General features: G+C 47.0%; 1 protein-coding gene across 2 annotated transcripts in view; it reads right to left on the reverse strand.

Moving 5' to 3' along the window:
• Positions 1–2,690: 2,690 nt before the first annotated feature.
• Positions 2,691–19,061, reverse strand: part of STX2 (syntaxin 2) — a 34,730-nt gene continuing 18,359 nt past the window's right edge. Inside the window, exons 4-11 of one of the 2 annotated variants that reach the window (XM_041729306.1) lie at positions 15,533–15,607; positions 14,201–14,274; positions 13,337–13,445; positions 12,174–12,247; positions 11,925–12,062; positions 9,825–9,935; positions 7,963–8,088; positions 2,691–4,775 (exon numbers count right to left, since the gene is read on the reverse strand). In XM_041729306.1, coding sequence (XP_041585240.1) covers positions 8,008–8,088; positions 9,825–9,935; positions 11,925–12,062; positions 12,174–12,247; positions 13,337–13,445; positions 14,201–14,274; positions 15,533–15,607 — 662 coding nt within the window. In that variant the 3' untranslated portion in view covers positions 2,691–4,775; positions 7,963–8,007. The remainder of the gene's footprint in view (positions 4,776–7,962; positions 8,089–9,824; positions 9,936–11,924; positions 12,063–12,173; positions 12,248–13,336; positions 13,446–14,200; positions 14,275–15,532; positions 15,608–19,061) is intronic. The other variant, XM_041729307.1, reaches the window with a different exon arrangement.

The raw sequence follows: 19,061 nt of genomic DNA on the forward strand, positions 1-19,061 counted from the left end.
ACAAGTCATGTACAAACAATAATTTTATCCTGATCATACAAAGAACTCTTATAATTCAAAAAGACCAACGGCCCAATTTTTAAAAGGTGCAAAAGGTTTGAGCAGATATTTCACTAGGAGAGATCAATGAATGATAAATAAGCACATGAAAAGGTGCTCCACTTCACGAGCTGGGGGGAAATGCAGATTAAAGCCACAGCGGACAGCACAGTGCGGTGTCACACGAAGCACCTTGTGCTGGTGAGGACACGGAGTCTGGGGTCCCTGCACATTGCCTGCAGGGCTGGGAAAGGGTATTGCAGATGCAGTTTCTTAGCAAGTTACACCTTCGTGTGGCCCAAGAATGTCCCCAAGAGAGAGGACACCGTATGTCCACAGACACACACGCACGCAATGCTCAGACAGCAGCACTCACCATGGCTAGACGTGCAGTCAGGCTCCAATGTCCATGATGTGCTGAGTGGATACACAAAGTGTGGTTTACATTAAAAACAATAAAAAGGAATAAACTAGGGATTCGTGGGACAGAATGGATGGACCCCACTAGTGGGATGTTGAAAAGCAGCTGGACTGAGTCCGTGTGCACAAAATGTCCAGAAAAGACAGAGTCAGTAAGAGGAAGCATTCTGCAAAGTTCCTAGTGCTGTGTGTGCATGTGCATGTGTGTAAAATATCCTAAAGCCGGAGGGTGCGTGGTTACACAAGCCTATAAGTTTACCAAAAGTCATAGAAGTATACAGGCATCATAGATGAACTCATGGCACTCTGCTGCTCTGCCGCAGCCTACAGCACAAGCAGCCGTGGCCTGGGGCATCCTGGGTCCAGGTCCGGACCCTAACTGCCAAAGGAAGCCCAGGGGAGTCAGGTGGGCGCTGGAGCTGCCTGAGCTGGGGGTGCTTGGTCCCAGCAGACTGAACCACCCCCTCTTGCAGGGAGGGTCTGCCCAGGGTCTGAGCCCTGAGACAGCAAGCCCCAGCACATGGAGGCAGATGCCACAGAGGCCATCTCTGCCACCTCCCACATCTGTCTGCCCTTAGTTAGGCCTTGCAGCCCCGGGCACCCAGTGGGAAACAAGCAACATGCAGAGGCCTGGCCCGCTTGTGGGGGGACAGGCGGTGTGGAACTCCTTGTCCGCTCTGGCCGGTGGTCCCTCGAGGTTCTCAGTACCCCACACACCTCCTCTCTCAGAGGGGACCAAGGTCACACCCAGGGCAGACCTCTGCCAGCACTCCAGGCAGCCTTTTCTGGAACTTACCCTGTGGGGAAGTCAAGGCCTGAGCCACCTTCTACAATTTCTGAGTGCACCTCCTCTCCTGCAGTGGCCCCAGCCCAAGGGCAGAAATGGAGGCATCAGGCTCTCCATGGCCCTGAGGTCAAGGTGGAGGGAGGCTGGAGCCTGGTAGCTCCAGATGTACCCATTGCCATCGCGGGCACCACCAGTGGGCTCTCCCGTGATCAGCCCTGAGCCCTGCAGGTCTCCTCTGCACCGCGCACACGGGCCAAAGCTAACAGGGAGCAGCGGGATTAGCGAAGTGCAGGGTGGACTGCAGGCTGCTGTGGGAGGGGCCGAGGGACGCCAGGGATGCCCTCTGCACTGGCCCGGGCCCAGCTTGCACCCCTCAGCCCTGGCCCGCTGCCGGCCTGGGGCTGCCCTGCAACCCTGCAGGTATGAATTCTAGTCCAACTGGATCCTGTTTCAAGCTCATGGGAGGTGGTTACTTTAGATGCATTGAAATGTTGGCAGAGGTCACAGAGAGGACAGCCAACCCACAGCTGGGCCTGGGCTGTGGGCGGTCCCTCACCCTCCCATCCCTGGGATGGGGCTCCGCTGTCCTTCCCACAGTGAGAGAGTGGGAGCAACTTTCCAGGCCACAGCCTTGAAGGGCATGTGGCGCTGAAGCCAGGTGGACGGTGTGGGACCCCACTAAGGCCTCCCCGTGAACCCCAAATGCCCCAAATGATGGACAGGGCCAAACCCTGCTCCTCGTCACCTGGGACAAGACTGGAGGGAGTTCCCTGCCTGTTGCACCCACCGCCTGTCTATCTGGGGCCCCTCCCTGTCCTCAGAGTGGGCCAGTTTCAGACTCCCCCAGAAGCTCCAAAGGGTTCAAATGAACAAAATCCATTACTTTACCTTCTAAACTACATATAAGAAGTACAAATGGAGGAGCTTACTGAATGTGTACATCAAGATGGCAATTAGCAAGGAGACACAGTGAGGAAGGGGCTTGGCAACCTGGCTCTACCACCTGCTCCCTCCAGGGCTGAGTTCACTTTCTTCTTTACAATTCTGGGTTTTGAACATCACTTTCTAGTACAGTTAGAATTTAAGGATTATGAATCTAGGAAATCCCACTTAAGAAAAATTCTGAAAGAGGATTAAGAAATACAGACAATGAACAGCTTGGGGCACTCCATCCCCCACCCCATCAACAAAGGAGAATCCGTCGAGTGGACATAAGCCTTTGAAGCCAGTGACTCTGAAATATAACCCAAGTCCCCTGAATTAGCATTTGTCATAAGCAGAGAACCCAGACAGGCTTCTCCACACGCACAGCTGACATCTGAGACGTGAGCACAGAGGAACTGTAATAACAACACAAATCATCAAATAATCAAAATGTATCAAGAGCCCTAACATCATCAAATCACATTACATTATGATACATAATAATGGCCACAAGTAATTATCTTAGTAGAACAATTTATTAATGGATATGCAATTAAGTATCTCCCCAAAAATCTTTCCAGAATTGACAAGACAGAAAGTAAAGTTTTTTTCGGTTCTCTGGCAGTTTTTTTTTTTTTTAATGTAAACATAAAATATTTGAAGAAATGATAAAAAGTAACACACAAACCTGTAGGTATATTTTTTAAAATCTCACCTCAAACAGGTGCTTGAGGCTTACACACACAGACGTGCTGCTGATGACATAAATGTTTATTTAAAAAGAAATCCGTAACTTCATCCACAAAAGCACAGATCCAGTGAGGCCTTCAGATGGAGGGTGAGTGGCCAGAACCACGCACTGGTATGAGGCAGAAGCAGGGCTGGAGGAAGACGCAGGCCGGTATCCACAGGGACGCCATCTGCACACGGACATGATTACACAGACAGGTGCACAGAAGCTGTACTAATTCAAGCATGATTGCTAAATATTTAAAGATCCCTCAAGGCATGTTTCCAACATATGCACATGTCAGTGAGCACACCCCATTCACAGGCCATTTAAAGGTTTTTAAAAACACACGTGATAGCCAGAACACTCCTCCCCTAACACTGAGTACACAGCAGTAATCGGCAAACAGACGAAATGCATCCGTTCACACCTGAGTCTAAGCTAGGCCGCTGGATGCGGATGTTAGGGTGGAATGCATGATTGTATTACATAAGGACAGTCTCCAAACTGCTCGATGTTCACAACTACTACATAAAATCAAAAATGTCTCCCTCAGTCAGAACTGACATCAGAACAGAGGCGCAGACAGCAGTGAGTTAGTGACATTTTGAGCATCCCTCACGTTCATTTACAACTCTGACCAGCCGCTAGCTTGTCCACTCGCTAGTAAGACTCCTACGTTTTACAAGTCAAAAAATAAAACACATATTACACTAAAAAACATTAATGGGCAATACAAATGTTTGTTTATCATAGATTCCTATCAACCTTGTGAATTCACTTTTGAGGTTCAGCAGAACAGTAAGCACTTACAGCGCAGTTAAGCAATCTGTGCACAGTTTACGGTTAGAAGAGTTAACGTCTGGAAATAATTTCTATGAGTTTAGAAAGTCTGAGATCTCGGTCTTCTCACCACCTCTGAAGTAAACAGGAGCACATAAACACTATTTCTAATGAATACACACACAAGGCCGTGGTCGTTCACAGTGCAGTAACTGATTTATTATCTCGGGCAGTGGACGTGAGTACAGAGGAGTGGACAGGAGTACAACAATGAGGGCTTTCCTGGGGGTGTCAGGTGCACTGGAACCTCACAAATCAGCATCAACAGAAGGCACTTGAAAGACTTTTCAGGGGCTTTGCAGCCCATGTGTGCTATGCCAACGGCAAACTGTAAACAGCTGTGCAAAGGAGGTTCTGATAATATGAAGTTTCTTTCAAAAGGCAATACTCAATATATAAAAATGGAGTAAATTAAGATGTTAATATATTAAACAATATAAACATTTAAAATTATAGATATCTTACAAAACAGCTCTGTGATAAAAATTTTTGTTGCAAACAAACACAAATTAAACACAGTACAAAAACGTCTCAATTAGCATGTTAGCTGGGAGGGGACAGGGAAGGAAAGCTCAGACCCGACATCTACGAGCTTTCTAACAAAATATTCCTTATTAAACTTCACATGCATTTTTAACACTGAAATATAAAAAAAAAAATTGAAATTTTCAATAATTCCTTATTTTAAGGCCATTGAAATAAGTTTCACATTGTTACATTTTTGTTGTGTGCTGCTCAGAGTCCAGGGATGTTTGGGGTAACTCGTCACACCCATCCCACACAGACTTCCCCTGAATGATGTGTCCCTTGAGTTTCCCCTGGCCTTCTCTGACCAGAGACCAGCACCCAGCACGACACGTCACAGTGCCTGGAGCTCAGTCCTGGACTGGGAGGACATGGACTTGCTGCAGGTGTGGTGTGACTCCAGGGAGAGTGGCTCTTGGGATCTGGCTGCTATGACAGTGTTGTTGCTAGGATAATTCCAAGGATCACAAGCAAAATAATTACACAAATAATAATGAACATCATTTTCTGAAAGATAAAGAAAAACATTAATTAATTTCCAAGGTATCCAAACAAAGAAATCACTAATGTCATTTCTTAACAAAATCCTCCTGGAATTTGAGAGTTTAAAATACCAGTCCTCCAGGTCACAGACAAGGGAGAGGTGGACAGGAAATGTGCACGGGCCAGCTGAGATATGCACACGTGTCTGTCATGCTAAGGGGATGCATAAGTGAAAATAGGTGGTGTCAAAACAGCTTCTTGCTCCCAGGGGCAAAGGCAACGCCTCCCTGGGGCCCTGTGGGCCCTTAATGAACACTTCCTACTGATCACACTAGTTGCAGACTGCGATTCCTGGGGCGCACTGCACATCTTTTCAAGACTTTTTTTTTACATTTTTTAAATTTAAATTCGATTTGCCAACATACAGCATATCACCCAGTGCACATCCCATCAAGTGCCCGCCTCAGTGCCCATCACCCAGTCACCCCATCCCCCGCTCACCACCCGTTGTTCGTTTCCCAGAGTTAGGAGTCTCTCATGTCCTGTCTCCCTCTCTGATTTTTCCTACCCAGTTCCCCTCCTTTTCCCTATAATCCCTTTCACTAGATGAAGGTCCCCTCTGCTGACAGCTTCCTTAGCGTGTTTTGCCCAAGGCACACGAGCAGTCTGTAAGAAACCCAGGAGGTCCAGGAGGGTCTTCCACCACGTCCCCGGCCCCGGGCAACAGCACTGCGCTAGGTGTCAGTTAACAAGCAACCCTGCCCAGAGGGAAGCTAAACCACCTGTGGCTCAAGGAACCTGCTCTCCTCCCAGGACTGGGAGAAGTCACAACAATGAAGGGCACCCTGCAGCACGACACTGAGGCAGGGCCATCTCCCTAACTGACCGTCAGCCCGTGCAGGCCTCACCGCGGCTCCAAGGCAGCATGTGCACCAGGAGCTCTGGCAGCCACCAAGCTCTCAACAGTCCGTGGGCCAGGCCCTCGGGAACCTTTCAGTCAGCGACTCGGGGGGCGAGGAAGCATGGCCCTGGGGACGTCCCCTCTCGTCTGAGCTGCGCACGTTGCTGGCATGAGGACCACAGCCCCAGCCTCATCCCACCACAGCCCCGTGAACTCCACTCAGCACCTCGATCCGAGCCTGTGGTCCCATCTTCCTTCCCACCGGCAGCCACCCTTCAGGTTCAGTGCCTGCTCATGCACTTGAGGTCCCCAGGGAAAACCAACCACCCTGCCCGAGAGCTCGGACTTTGCCTGCCCACAGTACTTGCTCTGCGGGGGTCTGGGCGCTGTGCACATGTCTCCTTCCTTTCCCACTGGCTTGAGGAGGTGCTCTCCCAAACTCCCACACCCCAGATGCCACAGACTGCACCACATTCTTGTCTGACACCCTAACAGCTCCAGCCAAACACATGCCTGCCCCCACCCTCTTAGTGGGCAGAGCACAGCCCAGGGCACTAGCCCTGTTCTGGGGTAAAGTCATGGCTTGACCCCCTAGGAGACATAAACCATGGGCACAGCACGCTCTCCACCTGTCTCCAGATAGGACATCGACCATCCTGGCCACGCTGCAGGCTGTGGGATTCGGATCACCTCCACAGTGTGCCCACACTCCGTGTCTGGCCTACTGGGAGGGTCTGCTGAACTATTTGCTGAAAGAATAAGTTAATTTTTCCAAAGTATTATAGGTATCAACCACTGCATTTCTATAAAAAAAAATTGTTGGTGTGCACTTTGGTGTGTTTTTATTAATGAGGGCTGTCCTACGTTCATATTGAAAGACATGAGGGTACACCAGCCACGCAGGCCCAGGGCCCACAGTAAGCCCACTGCTCCCCCAAGGGTCACACTGAAAAACCTGCTTTTACTCAATGGCCTTACCAAACACCATTACTGGGTCCAATCTAAAAATCATTTTTAATCTTTGCTGTAACCACATTCAACCAACCATACTATGAACACCAGGAAAAATTAAGAAAATACATATCCAAAACAATCATAAAAATATTTTTAAATGCAATTATGTTAGTGAAGGAAATTATATACACTATTTTTCCAGCAGAGCTAACAGGACAGCATCAGGAAAGTCACATCAATGTCCTGACAGAGTGCTAAGCCTCTTTCCCCTTTTTTTTTTTAAGCCTCCTTCCTTCTAAAGAACAAACTTCAACCAACTCACCGTCCCCAGCCTATTTCTGAAACAAGTTCCAGTGTGATCTTGTGGCGCATGAGGGCAGCACATGGACCGCGCTAGCTTCTCCCCACACGCAGCACGCGCCCAGGGCCTCCGGGTGCACTCAGGGACAGAACTCTCACAGGCTGACAACAGTGGTGGAGCCGCACACAGGCCTCCTCTCTACTCTGCTGTCTGTCCTGGGGCCGCAGTGGCTCTCACGACAAAAGAATGAGCTCCTCCAGGGCAGCCGTCAGCACCCCAAAATGGGGGCACCGACACGCTGGGCCGAGGGGCTCAGCACACCAGCCAGCATTCTCACCGGAGCGCTCCCATGGGGAGGAGGCTCCCAAATGAACAAGAGACCCGAGGGGAAACATAAAATGTATGAAGTTTGGGGAAAGGTGACATATGGTGGACAAAAACACTTTCATCAGTAATTATCTTTTCTCCTCAGAATCCCTGAACTACCAGGCATGCGAACTGAACAGTCTGCTTCTGTAAGGAAGTACGGGAAAATCACGGGAGTTGGCACAGGGGCACCAGCGAGAGGAAGGACTTTCAGGCCCTAGACTTTTCCAGAGAACTCTGCTTCCACTCCTTCCAACCCACAGTAACAGCACCAGTGGGTAGATCGCACAGAGCAACTTTCAGGTATCGCAGCTATTCCAAAAGCTAAAAACTTAAAAGGTACATTCAACTATTAAACGCCAGTTCAAGGAGAAAGTGCCTCTGTGTAGTCGCTACATGGAGCGTGAGTGCACCTTGGGCAGGAGTGCAAGGGACCCAGAGGCTTTACCAGGCCACATGAGATGGAGGCCTCTGTTTAGAGATGACCCTCTACCAGCCCGTTAACCTTCAGTACCCGTGGTAGCCGGACCGGCCTCTGCAGCCAGGGACACGCACTGCCAAGTGATACTCCTGGCCCCGCTCTGCTCTGCTGGCAGGCTGGGAGGACTTGTAAGTACATTAAAATTGAGCAAGCATTACTACTAGCTCATCAGCAAAGTTAATAAGTAGATTAGTTGTTAGTTACTTACTGCCTCGCTGGCAGGGGGGCATGCACATGGACGTGATCCACATCATCATTTGCCAACTGATAAACCAATAATTAGAGCAATTACAGCAACCAGAGCCACTGACACAGCTACAATTATCCACTTTTTCTGTCAAAGAAAAGCAAGCTGATTACATTATGGTAATTTCCTATCACACCACATTAGAAGACATCATTCACTGAAAGTAAAACAATCCACAGGAAGCGGTTTTAAAATCTAAGTTACAGGACATCTGATTCATTGTTTGACAGTCTTTAGTTCTTAAAAGGGTGATGCTTAATTTCACAGGTCAGACGGCGTGGAGATGAACGGCTCTAGAACCCTGAGGATATCCATTTCCATCAATGAGATGGACACAGCTCCATCTACAGGTCACAGTATCTGGGTAAGTTTCTGGGGCTGAGACCCACGACAGTCCTGGGACAGAGCTACAGGGCCAGTTCAGGACAACAGGAGACCAGCAATGTAGGGAATAAGCTCACCCTCTTCTGTTCCTCTTGTGTTCACTGCCAGCAGTTAAACCCTTCACTGCTCCCACCATACCCCAGAAAACACAGCACCCCCAGTGCAGGGGAGAAAGTAGGAGCCCAGGAGGGGGACAGCTGCCATCCGGGGAGCAGAGTGAGAAGTCTGAACAAGCAGTGTCAGAGGTTTCCCTGCAGAGATGGTGACGATTCTTGACCCAGGCCCACCTCTCTGAGCAGGTGACACTGTGCGGCACAGTGAGGCTTGCCCAGTGGATAAGTCTGTACTTCCCAGTAGGGCTGTTATCTTTGTAAAACCCATCAACTGTTCATGAACATGTCCACTGGACTGACGTCACAGTGAAATGTCACAGTGAAATGAAGCAATCTGCCCTTGGTGAGTGACTTTCACAGGCAGTCGGCTAAGAACTCACCTGTGACCTCAGCACCTCACTTCATGGAGGAGTACTTTTAAAAAGTGTGAATACAGAATAACATCAACAAGCAGTTCTCATGTTCCAAAGAACGAACACAGATATGCCCAAGAGAAAGCAGAGTGTGGTGCCCCACAGTTTGAGAGTGGAGCCCAGGCATGCCCCTGCGTGGAGGCCAGCACCCTGCCCAGTGCACTCTGCACCCTGACCCTTCCCTTCCTCCCAGCACTCTGGAACTGCCTCCTTACAAGACTGCCATGGGCAGTGCAAGGGAAACCACCCAACCAGAAAGGCCCTGTGATCCCTCACAGCCCTCTACCAGGGCAGGGAAGCAGTGGTGTGTGCTTTGGGTGGGCCTTCTCCACTCTGGGAAGAAGGAAACCAAGGATTACCAGACCAGGACCCCCATGGAACATAGAGAGAACTTGTCCCTGAGTCAGAGCTTAATTCTGTCATTTCGCTGTTTTCTTCGAAGAGCTTTGCTCACACACCACACACTCAGGATTCAGGTAAACTCATTCACAAAGCTTGAACTCGGAGCCACATAGCACACGTCCAGTCTCAGCAGCGCCCTTCACCCTCCAAACCAGAGAATTAGCAAGCAACCCAAGGAAAGAAGCCACGGTTCACTGAACAAAGTGTGTAACCAACAGCTTCTAAAATTCCCATCCTGTTAGTTCTCCATCCCCCTCTAGATAGTGGCGCAAGACACAGGGGCCTCTGGAGAAACATGAGGTCAGCCACTCAGAACATAAAGGTCACAGAACACATTTGCCTACGTGACCTTCAAAAAATTTTAGCAAAATCATCACTTCAGTTTTAAAGTGAAATAAGAATATAAGAATGTATTTACTGGAAGACCTTTAAAGGAGGACTACGTGGACATATTACACTTAAAGCCAAATGAAGAGAAGAATGCACTTTAATTCTTAAAAACCAAACTCACCCTTCTAGCTTTGCTGTGATATTTAATAGCTTTCTTTGTTTCTTCTTTAGCATGCTCTACGTAGTCTGTGGCGTTCATAACGTTTTTTTCTATGTTGTTGATCATTTCACCCTTAAAACAAAGTTTCAGACTCAGAGAATGTTTTTGAATGACCTGAGCACATATCTTAAGGCAGACAGAGCACTGATAAAGTCTTCACATGGATGTCATATGCAAGGAATGAGCACCAAATGTTGCTCACATTTACAAAAAGATGAGAATGTTATAAACATGCCAACACAAAGTAATCAAAATTTATACTTTAAAAAGACTGAATGGTGATGAGAGGGTCGGGTGACAATGCAGATGATTAAAGGCGTATCAAGCCCATTCTGAGAGGCGCTCTCGCAGGGGAGTGCCTTTTGAAGGTGAGCACAGCCTGACACCTTCCCAGCACGCACACACACACACAATGTACAATGACGTCGTTTCCAGTGGGTGGAAAACTGTGGTGATTTCTTTAAATGTCAGTAAACTTAGACCACCATCTGCTTAATATTAAGTAGACTAGATGAAGGAAGAGTATGGGTGAGGAGAGTGCAGGGAGGTGGATGGGAGGGGAACCATACCTGCCTCCGTGTCCACAGCACACAGTCTGCAGCAGTGACAGTACAGCAGTGGGAAATGATGTACAATTACCTCAGTGTTCACACCTCAAGCTTACTAGCAGTTCTGACTATGCACACAGTTTGAGTTAAAGAAGTACAAATAACGCAATACCAACAAACTTCTAAAAGGAGACATGGTGAAACAAAACTGATACAGCCATTTTCCTACTGAAGCTTAAGGCCATACATGGGGTGTAGAACCATCAAGGTGAAAGTCTCTGTACTCTAAAATCTTTCACAATTACTAACACAACATACTGTCCTTACTGCCTAGTGGCTCTCTTCAGAATACTCCCTGAAAATACAAAGCTGGCAGAAACTTCTAGTGTGGGGAAGCAAGGGCTCCACCCCATGAACCCGCCCCCTGCCCCAGGGGCTACTGGTTTTTCCCAGAAATCACACAGAACCTGAGATTTCCACATATTTTTATGATAAACCTCCTCAAAATCAACAGTGTTCTTCCAAAGGTCAGTGACATGGGGAATGAGTCCTACACAGGATGGACTTCCTGTCCTCCCTCACATAATCCAGAAAATAAACGGATCAGGTTCGAAACATCTCAGCAGACTGCTCCTCCCAGAGCAGATTCAAAACCAGCCTTTGGGGGCATGAGGACACAATCTACCTAAGACACGAACACAGACACTCCCATGGCATGGGCGTCAACACGATCCTAACCCCTGAATCAGTGGATGGCCACATGCAGGCCTCACTCCATCTTGGAAACATGACCAAGAGCCTGATTCAGGTCCAGGAGTCAGAACGAACATATCCACACACCTAACAGGACGCACCAACTTGTATCTTATGCTGGATTTTGGATTTTGTGAGGAACTGCCTATGCTCCTTCCATCCTCACATCCCTGGTTGATCATGAACTATAGCTCCCAGCTTATTCTTTTAAACATTTCTGCCAATTATCATTCTAACACACACTCCTTTCAGACACTTAAAAATACATGTACTTTAGAGAAGAAAATTAAAATCCCCACCATCCCACTGTTATTATACTATCTGGTATATTTCTTTCCTTCTATGAATACTATTTTATGGAGCCGAGTTCATGCCACAGACATACGCATACGTGCAAGCATAATCTAGGATAACACAGATGTGTGTATACATAGACACGTAAGATTTTGTATCTCCCCCTTCACCTGTAATTCCAACACTATATTTCTATGTCTCTCTAAAAATAAAAATCCCTCTGAACTAAAGTCTGCCACCTGTGGCTGCCTAGTAAGTTGTCCAGCAGACACACGGAATTTAAGTAGGGAAGCCAATCCCGTACTGTTGAGTATTTAAGCATCCTGCCTCACAATATAACTGCAATCAACTTCTGAGTTTTGAGACTGGATCCAAAATCCTGGCTTTCTCGGCTATACTGGAATCTCATGTGAGAGTTCACGAGTCCATGCCACCGTACCGGAGACAGGGACATGTGTGCAGATACCTGGGTCTCCACGAACATAGCCATGTCCGTGAACATCTCATGCAGCTCCCGGATGCTGGTCTCTAGCTTCATGATGTCCTTGTGACGAGACTCAATTTCATTGAGAGCTTGTCTAGTAATTTGTGAATCTGATATAATCTTTGGAAAACAAACACAAAAGAGAAATACTGATGAACTCAGGGCCGCTTTGGAAATCAAATGCAGGTCAAGTGCATGCAGGCGTGCAGCCGCAGCCTCCCAGGTACTCACGTCTGCCGTGAAGACAGAAGGACTTCCGCTCTCCAGCATCTCCTCCAGCTCATCATCTGTCGTGGTTCTTCCAGCTGCAAGACGAACAGAGCCTCCACTGAAAACATGCCAACACTTACAAATAACTTTTTCAACTCTTAAGTTAGCAACTAAAACTTGAATTGTCAACATTTTCAAACAATGTTTTTCTGGCAGATTGATAGAGGCTAGGGCTCCACAGAAAAGGTGCAGAGAGTGAAAGACCGTAGGTAGTTCTGGGGGCAACAAAGATGTTCTACAACTGTGTGATACACTAAAGCTGCTGACCTGTATCCTTTGCACATCATCGTCATGGCATATAACTATATTTCAGTAAAGTCGCTGAAATGCCATTTGATGAAGTTCCCACTTGTGGTTGTTCCAGGCTCCCCAAGTCCCTAGGGAGGTGTGCACAGCCCCAGTGGCCACCTAGCCCATCATGAGCTTGGGCCCCGGCTGAGGAGCCCTAGTCTTCGCTCACAGGGAGGTGGCACCTGACTGACCTTTAAATGATCAGCAAACTGCCTCCTGCCCAGAGGGAGGCCCAAGCCCCCCTTCCCAGGCTGATGGCTTTGCATGCATCCTTTTATGGCAAGCTGGTACAAAGGGCAGTCTGTGCTGCCTCGCCCTACATGCAGTGCCCTGAGGCCCACAGAGACCATATCTGCCCCCCTGTTGGGGGCAACAGGAAAGTGTGTGAAGTGATGATAGCTGAAAGTGTTCCAAATCTGATTAGCACTCTAAGAATAATGCTAATTAGAAAGTAATTTAAAACCCAGGGACACCTGGGTGGTTCAGCAGTTGAGCGTCTGCCTCCGGCTCAGGGCATGATCCTGGGATCCGGGATCGAGTCCCACACCGGGCTCCTTATAGGGAGCCTGCTTCTCCCTCTACCCATGTCTCTGCCTCTCTCTGTTCCTCTCATAAATAAATAAAATCCTTTAAAAAAAAATCCATTTACCAAGGATTTTCTGAAGGATGTAAATAAAGAAAAAGTTTTGGTGATTCAATGAACTGGAAGCTATAAGAAAGCTTAGGTTTTGCAATATTGGCAAAAAAAAAGATGGAATGTTTACAGTACTTTGATGTCAGAACTTCAGAAAAAAAATATGCTTTTAACAAAAGTAGCATTTTCCTTTACTCACTAATTTCTAGCTGACGCTGAATCCGTCCTTTGCTTCGGTCCCGGAACAGCGTCTGTGCCTCGTTATATTCCGTCATCACTTCTACAAACTTCCGAGATAGTACAGAATGCTATTAAACATGGGAAAAATTAAATTAATACACAATAGTCATTTCTTCTGCTGAAAGTGACATACAAAACATTGTATCAGGTAAACTACATCTGTTACAGGAGCAGCAACCACACTGAGAGCTGCACAAGCACCACCGTGCTGGACTCTCCCAGCACCTGTTACTGGGTGGACATCGTGACTCAGAGCTTGCCACCACTCCCCACTGACCAGATGGAGCCTGGCACCTCGGCTGGCACCCCAGAGCCTGCACACTGCCCCCCCTTGTCAAACAGAAGCAAGCAGCCTGGACCCCCTTGTCTGCACACCACACCTCACCTCACCCCACACCCTCTAGGGATTCTAATAATTCAGATAACACTGCTCTCCAGAGCAGAACTCTGTGGATGGACGAATACGTTTTTTCTTTATAATAAGGAAGTCATCTGTAGAGATCACCTCCTTTTCTGCAGAGATGTCATAAGGATCAATGTGACATAAAGATGAATTTGAAAGGAAATAGAGGGCAGCCGGGGTGGCTGAGCGGTTTAGCGCTGCCTTCAGCCCAGGACGCGATCCTGGAGTCCTGGGACTGAGTCCCGCGTCGGGCTCCCTGCATGGAGCCTGCTTTTCCCTCTGCCTGTGTCTCTGCCTCTCTCTCTCTCTCTCTCTGTCTCTCATGAATAAATAAATAAAATCTTAAAAAAAAAAAAAAAGGAAATAGAGAAAGACTTATACTTCACATCACTTCAGTCTGGATGAAGCTGACAAGCAAACCTGGGTTCTCCGTATGCGAAGATCCACCGAAGTCCGGTTCCCACTCTCATCCTGGTCAAAACTTTGCTCAATAGCTGAAAACAAACATGACAAGACTCACCTTTTAAACTAAAAAAATGGAAGTTTCTCAAGCCAAACCTCCAACTGCTTTTATCTTTTCCATTCCTCATAGACCTCAATAATAAGCATTAATTATTGCTACTATCACAAGATAAAACATGTCCTATCTTAACATTTAAAAGAAAAGTGAACAAAGAAACCACCTGACTGATGGAGATTAGAGAACTTAACTATCGATCTACAGGCAGTACAGAGGACTATGGGGGAAACCAACTTTCAAACCCTGAAGCATGGTAAATTCTAATGAACAATGTCCTGGCTTCTCCAACCAAAAGAAAAAAGTGGGGGAAAAGATGGAAGGAGAGTCTGAGTTTTAAAAACTCTAAGTGACATACCACCAATCATAGGGTATAGTCTCTATATGGAACCCAATTCAAGCATACTGTAAAAAGAAATTCAAAGGACAACAGAGAAGTGTAAATTCTGATGGGATATTTCATAATAACCACAATGATTTAACCTAGATACAGTCATGGCACTGTGGTTGTATTTCTGGGTGAAAATCCTTCTGTTTTGGAATACACTGATGAAGCTGCCATATGGATGGCTTTGAAGTGCGTGGGCAGGCAAGCACCCCAGAGTGCAGGGAGAAGGGTGCGACCACAGCTACAGGTGGTCATCTCCCTGCCCCCACCTGTCTGAAATGTGCCCTAACAAAAGTTCTTTCTGATCCACAGAGATTGTCTGGATTCAGTGATCTTTTGTCAAATCAGATACGATGTGTCTTCCTGGCATCCCTGCTTACACCCCGAACCTCTCAGAAGCCACCTCTCAGTGCTGAACCTCCAGCACTGGAAGCTAAACTCCTGCAAATTTAAGGAACCATTTAAGAAGAATAGGAGATATGTATGAAAGGCTATTCACCTTCTCAAATATCTACGATTTAGCCAAAAAGCTAAAAATAGGCCTCTATAAGACAGCAACAATTTATAAGCAAATAATTAACCTTTTTGAATACAAATTAATTAACACTTCTATCCTAAATTGTGGGATCAGCAACCAGGAGCCTTGGCACAGCCCTTAGAACCACAGGTTGAAGAATTCTAGAACGATGCATCTCATAAAGGCCACTACTCCAAGTTCATACAGATCATTTAAAGTGCTCAGAGTTCTGACTTGAAAAAATGTCCAAGAACAAGACATTACAAAGGAAATACAGACAGCCCACATGCCACCATCACTGATGACATGCAGCCAAAGCCATGAACTCACACTTCAACTTGGCTCGGATTTTGTTAGCAGTTTTCTTGATTTCTCCGTTCAGATCTTCAAGCTCTTCTTTTATTTCTTAAAAAAAAATAAAATGGCATCTGAGCTACAGTATCCAATGAACTTAAATGGAACAACATTCTCGGTAAATATTCAAGTGTTTAGTTGTCAAAGTGAGGCCCCCAAACCATGTGGGGCCTGGCAGACACGCACATTCCTGGGCCCACCCAGACCTTCTTTACATAGACCTCTGCAGGCCAGCAATCCCACCTAATAAGCCCCCAGGGGACTGACTATATGTGCACCTGTACTTGAGAAGAGGTGGTATATAGCAATTAATTGATGAAAGAGTTCACTGAGTCCATCACTAACACATCTAGACCAAAGAGAGGAAGCAGAAATGTAATCATATTCTGGGAAAAAATTCTCTCATGTGTTTGATCTCTTTTGTGCTCATCTCTACCTAATCAGAGCAGGCCCCTTCGCAGGTACGCTGGTCCCCACACCAGGAGACCTGAGGCTAAGCCCCTAGACCCAGGCACTGTGTCTGCACTGGGAGAGCCAGTACAAGAATCTATAGGAGAATGCACACAAAGCCAGAGAGCATGTGCAGGCATGTGATCCAGCTGAGGACAAGGCACACCAGACTCGGGGAATGGAAGGTGCAGAAACCTCTAAACTGAGAACTGAGCCTGGGGTGGATCAGAGCCCTGTCCCCACTGGTGTTCCCCAGAAACACATCCCCGCCCCCCTTTCCTGCTCTGGACAAGAAAGCCGTTGGGCTGTTCGAGCACTCAGAGATCCTGGACTTCTTGCTCACGTGGGCAGACAGGGGCTCAGGTGTCAGTGAGGGAAACGAAAGAGGCATGATCATATCTGACCCTTCAAACTACAGAAGCGGCCATGAGGTTATCTTTGGCAAAGGAAGCATTTCAAACCACTGAGAAAAGGATGTGGTGTGATCAACATTCCTACTGAGATCAGGAAAGCCGGACAAAATACGTTTTTAATCAGCTTAAAGGCATACAAAGCTAAAAAGGCAGGTACGAAGATACAGAAGAAAGATACCCTAAGAGGGAAGCTAGCCACAGGAGTGGCCTGAGGCTGCAGGCAATGGAGAGGAGAGCCACACAGATGCAGACAGCCCTGCCCTAGAGGGGGAAGATGACGCAGCTCATCTAACCCTCGCACAGGGACCCAGAACTACTGCTGCAGAAATGTTTAAAAATCATCTATTAACAAAGAAAATCCTATCCACGGGCTCAAGTTATTGTCACAAGCTTTTATGCACAAAGCCCAGGGCCCAATCAAAAACAGCCAGGCAGGCAAAGAACCACAGATGAGGTATATAGACCCCCCCGCCCAACCCAGGGGCACCGTTAATGGACTATCAGACACAGACAGCAAAATCACGTTCAAAGGGGTGAAAGAGAACATCAGGAATTCTGTCAGAAAATCAGACAGTAGCGATGCCTGGGTGGCTCAGTGGTTGAGTGTCTGCCTTCAGCTCAGGGCATGATCCCTAGGTCCTGGGATCGAGTCCCACATCAGGCTCCCTGCATGGAGCCTGCGTCTCCCTCTGCCTATGTCTCTGCCTCTTATGAGGCGGTATGCCTCTGTGTTTCTCATGAATAAATACATAAAATCTTTAAAAAAAAAAAATCAGACCGTACAGAAAAGAACCAAGTAAGATTCTAAGACTGAAAAATATCTCACCCAGAAGTATCAGGTGAAAAGAGGACTGTGGATGAAGCAGAAAACAGATTTCCCAACAGAAGGACAAGACAGTAGTGGGAAACAAAATGGATGGCTGGGGACCCTTGGGCATTGCGGAAAGGCTGGAACACACAGATCCCAGGTCTCCCGAAGACAGAGAACGGGAACAGGTCAGGGACAGGTCTCGAAGAGAAAGTGGCCCAGGCGGCCAGGTGTGCAACCCCAGGGATCCAGGACACCTTAAGGAAAGCAGCACAAACAAAGAAAATTGCATCCAGGGATCCCTGGGTGGCGCAGCGGTTTGGCGCCTGCCTTTGGCCCAGGGCGCGATCCTGGAGACCCGGGATCGAATCCCACATCGGGCTCCCGGTGCATGGAGCCTGCTTCTCCCTCTGCCTGTGTCTCTGCCTCTCTCTCTCTCTCTCTCTCTCTCTGTATGACTATCATAAATAAATTTAAAAAAAAAAATTTTAAAAAAAAAAAAAAAAAGAAAATTGCATCCAGAAACAGCAATGCAAAATTGTTAAACCAAAGACCAAACATCAAGTATCTTAAAAGGTATGATTCAACACCTGACTAAAAAAAAAAAAAAAAAAAGGAACTGGAAAGATTAGTTCAAAATCTTCAAGAGGGTCAAAGAAAATAACTTCCCAACAGATTCCTACACTCCACAAAAACATCTTTTAAGAACAAGATTACAGACAGGAAATTTCAGAGAACTGTATATTCCCTACTAAAAGCAGTAAACAAAGGGTGTTTTTTAAAAAGAAATGATCTCAGATGGAAGTTGTGAGACTCACAGAAAAATAAGCAGCACTGGTATGGGTAGATCCAAACAGATGTTAATGGTGCAAAGCAGCCATAGTACAAATATTTATGTCACTTTCATCTATTATACATACAGCAATATGAGCACTAAAAAATGATGGGGTTAGTTTCCTAAGATCCTTGTGTTACCTGGAAATAGTAAAAATACAGATTTATATTTGACCTTAAGTCAAGAATGTGTAGTACAGCCCAGAGGACAACCATTAAAACAACAGTACTACATATCAACAAGGTAGTGGTGGAAGGGATGAAACTCTTCAAACCCAATCCAGAAGAAAGCATTAAAAGAAAGAAGTAACAGAGAATAGCAAGAAAAATGGAAAGCACACAAGCTTACAAATGTCTGTCCCAATATATCAATAATATCAATAAATACCACCTAAAAGCACTTTGAGACAAAAAATGATGAAACTGGAAAAAAGACAAAGCCCCACAATATTTTATTCATAAGAGACAAGACGCAAGGCTACAGAAAGGTTAACAGGAAATAGCAGGACACCTATCCCACTCCCACTGAGCAAGGTAAACCAGGGAGCTCTGTTCACTCGGGCAAAGCGGCCATGAGGGCACAGAACATCCATCTGTGGGGACAGGAAAGATGCCCCCCATGACTAAGGGCCCAGCGCAGCACAAGACTTCACAGTTCTGAAGGTATTCACCCCCAGCCCTACATGCACGTGTGCGTGGCCCGACTTGGAAGGAAGGAAACAGCCAGCTATGAAGGGCACCACCGGGAGCAGGCTTGAGATGAGAACAGGCTGCACATCAGTGTTACCTTCTCCCAGTTAGATGAACACAGTGTTGGCATAGAAGAGAGTATCCTTCCGTGGAGATAAACACCAAGTGGGCACTCTGAAAGAGGTCAGCAAAAATAACGGGCACATGGAACACACGTATCAACACCACAGTGCGTACGGTGTGTGTCCAAACAGGCATGCACATGGGTACGTACACACACGTGCACAGAGCAGTTTGGCAGATGGGGACA

This window comes from Vulpes lagopus, chromosome 14, assembly GCF_018345385.1.
Source record: "Vulpes lagopus strain Blue_001 chromosome 14, ASM1834538v1, whole genome shotgun sequence".
Classification (NCBI taxonomy): Eukaryota; Metazoa; Chordata; class Mammalia; order Carnivora; family Canidae; genus Vulpes; species Vulpes lagopus.